Genomic DNA, 2,309 nt, shown 5'->3' with positions numbered 1-2,309 from the left:
CACCCACGGAACGCTGTGAGGAGCACGGCTACGACAGCACAGGCCAGCCTTCCCACACCGGGGAAATGCAGAGGACATTTGGCAGAGTGAAGACTTGGCCACCAACAGCCATCCTGTGGGCACGCCAACAGGCTCAGCAAGAGGAGGTCGTCGATGTGAGTTATTTCCAGAAACTTCAGGCAGAATTCAGGCTTCGTGGGCAAGAAGAGATCCCTGACGTGAGTTTCCTACCAGGCAGTCAGGCGTCAGGAGGCTCTCCAACCAACGCCCCCGAATCGCTGTCAGTGTCGGTGGACGTTCCTTTGGGTGACACTGAAAAAGAAGGAGCTGCTGAAGACAATCCTGCTCTATCCAGTTTAAATGATGAGACACAAAGAAGTGATATCAGCCCACCTGACAGTGACCATCAAAATGACCACATGATTGATGCAGAGCCTGACCAATCCATACTGGAGACACTAAGACTTGAAACTACTGAAGGCATAGCTGGTTGGCACAGTGATGAGAGGCTAGAAATGGACATCACAACTGAAGGCATAGCTGATGGGCACAGTGATGAGAGGCTAGAAATGAACATCACAACTGAGACTATAGAAGACCCTGACCAATCCAGACTTAACATGTTGAGACTTGAAACCACTGAAGATATGGCTGACAGCAACTGTGAAGGGAGGCGAGAAATGGGCATCGCGACTCAGAATCCTCAAGATCCTGATCAATCCATGCCGAGTGTGTCGAGATGTGAGACCGCTGTGGTAGGTATGACTGACCGTAACAATGGCACGAAACTGGGAATGGACGTGGCAACTCTGAAGACAGAGGACGAGTTACCAGAGCCGTCAGCTGCGCGGAAAAAGTCCAGAACCGGAACAAACCAATCGAAGCGACGGCCGAGGGAATCTGACAAGAGCACAACAGTAGCATCTCCTCCTCCAAAGTCCTGTTCCCCCAGCGACGAGAGTCTCCTCCAGCACAACGACTACGTCTTCATTGACCTCCTGCACGAGGTGGTGGAGAACCAAGGACGCTGGACCAGAGAGAGATGGAAGCAGACTCACATAAACAGACGAAAGTTTCAATTGAAACAATAGCTTAATTATCAATTGATGACACTGTTAATCACTTCACATGTGTATGTAACCTATTATGTCAGTATATACTATATAATGGTGAATGGTTCATGATAAGTTTACCACTGTATCTGTGTGCCCTATATAAATACGGATACTCACTGTGTCCTTTAGTGATCAGACTTTAAGATAAATCATGGTTCTTCTCACACTTCTCTTGTGTCAGAATTCAGGAAATCTGTTTACAAACACTGGCACATTGTTGATTCGGACCCTATACTGATGAGAGTTTTTCCAGAAAAACCCGAGCTTGTCTTCCAGCGTGCCCCTAACCTAAGAGACCGCCTGGTGAAAAGCGGTACACGTCCGCAACTCACATCTTTTCTTACTATGCCGGATGGTAACTATAAATGTGGTAGTTGCGCCCAGTGTTCTTATACGCACAAGTGCAAAAGTTTTAATCACCCACACACACACACTGGTAAAATCATTTCTATCCGCGGAGCCATCACATGCAGCACCACACATGTTGTTTAAATCTAATTCGCTGCCCTTGTGGCCTAGCATGTGGGTAAAACAGCACGAGCACTTCGAACCAGGATGAGCGAGCACAGGAGCACCATCAGAACTGGGGATGAGCGCAGTCCTGTATCCGCTCATTTTAAATTAGCTGGACATAATGTCAGCGCCCTTAGATACATCGGGGTGGAGCAATTCAGAAAAACACCTAGAGGGGGTGATCAAGACAAAATGCTTCTTCAACGGGAAACCTTCTGGATTCATTTCCTTAACACAATGTCTTCTTCCAATGGTCTCAATGAGGAATTTGATATTAAACCATTCCTGTATGTAGGCTACTGTGTGATGTAATGTTTTTTTCTTTTTTCCTAATCTGTTTGGGGCTCTTTTTGGACATTTGGGACAGTCCATGTATTTTCTACCATTTGTTTCTTCTTTGTTTTTTCATTTTATTCTTTATTATTATGTAATTAATTATACCTTTATGCAATGCTATTTACCCCTCAAGGCTGTAAGCCCTTTTTGACAAATCTGTTTAAACTGGAAACTTGTAACTCTGATTGAGTGATTAGTGGGGCTACCAGGCCTAGTGAAACAGGGAGGTAACATTGTGGGTCAGGTGACTGTTGGACCTTTATATGACCCTTTCACAAATGTGTTCACCATTTGCCTGATGAAGGCCCAGTAGGGTCGAAACGTTGCACTTATTTCAATATTAAA

General features: G+C 45.6%; 1 protein-coding gene across 1 annotated transcript; it reads left to right on the top strand.

The window, feature by feature from the left end:
• Window positions 1-2,309, top strand: LOC134088704 (uncharacterized). The gene is made up of 2 exons (XM_062542794.1): window positions 1-480; window positions 535-2,309. The coding sequence occupies exons 1-2, from the start codon at window positions 66-68 to the stop codon at window positions 1,089-1,091; spliced, it is 972 nt and encodes a 323-aa protein (XP_062398778.1). The 5' UTR covers window positions 1-65; the 3' UTR covers window positions 1,092-2,309.

Source organism: Sardina pilchardus, chromosome 8 (assembly GCF_963854185.1).
Source record: "Sardina pilchardus chromosome 8, fSarPil1.1, whole genome shotgun sequence".
NCBI lineage: Eukaryota > Metazoa > Chordata > Actinopteri > Clupeiformes > Clupeidae > Sardina > Sardina pilchardus.
Note: the sequence above shows the minus strand (reverse complement) of the source record. Positions and strands in the feature narration are given on the sequence as shown.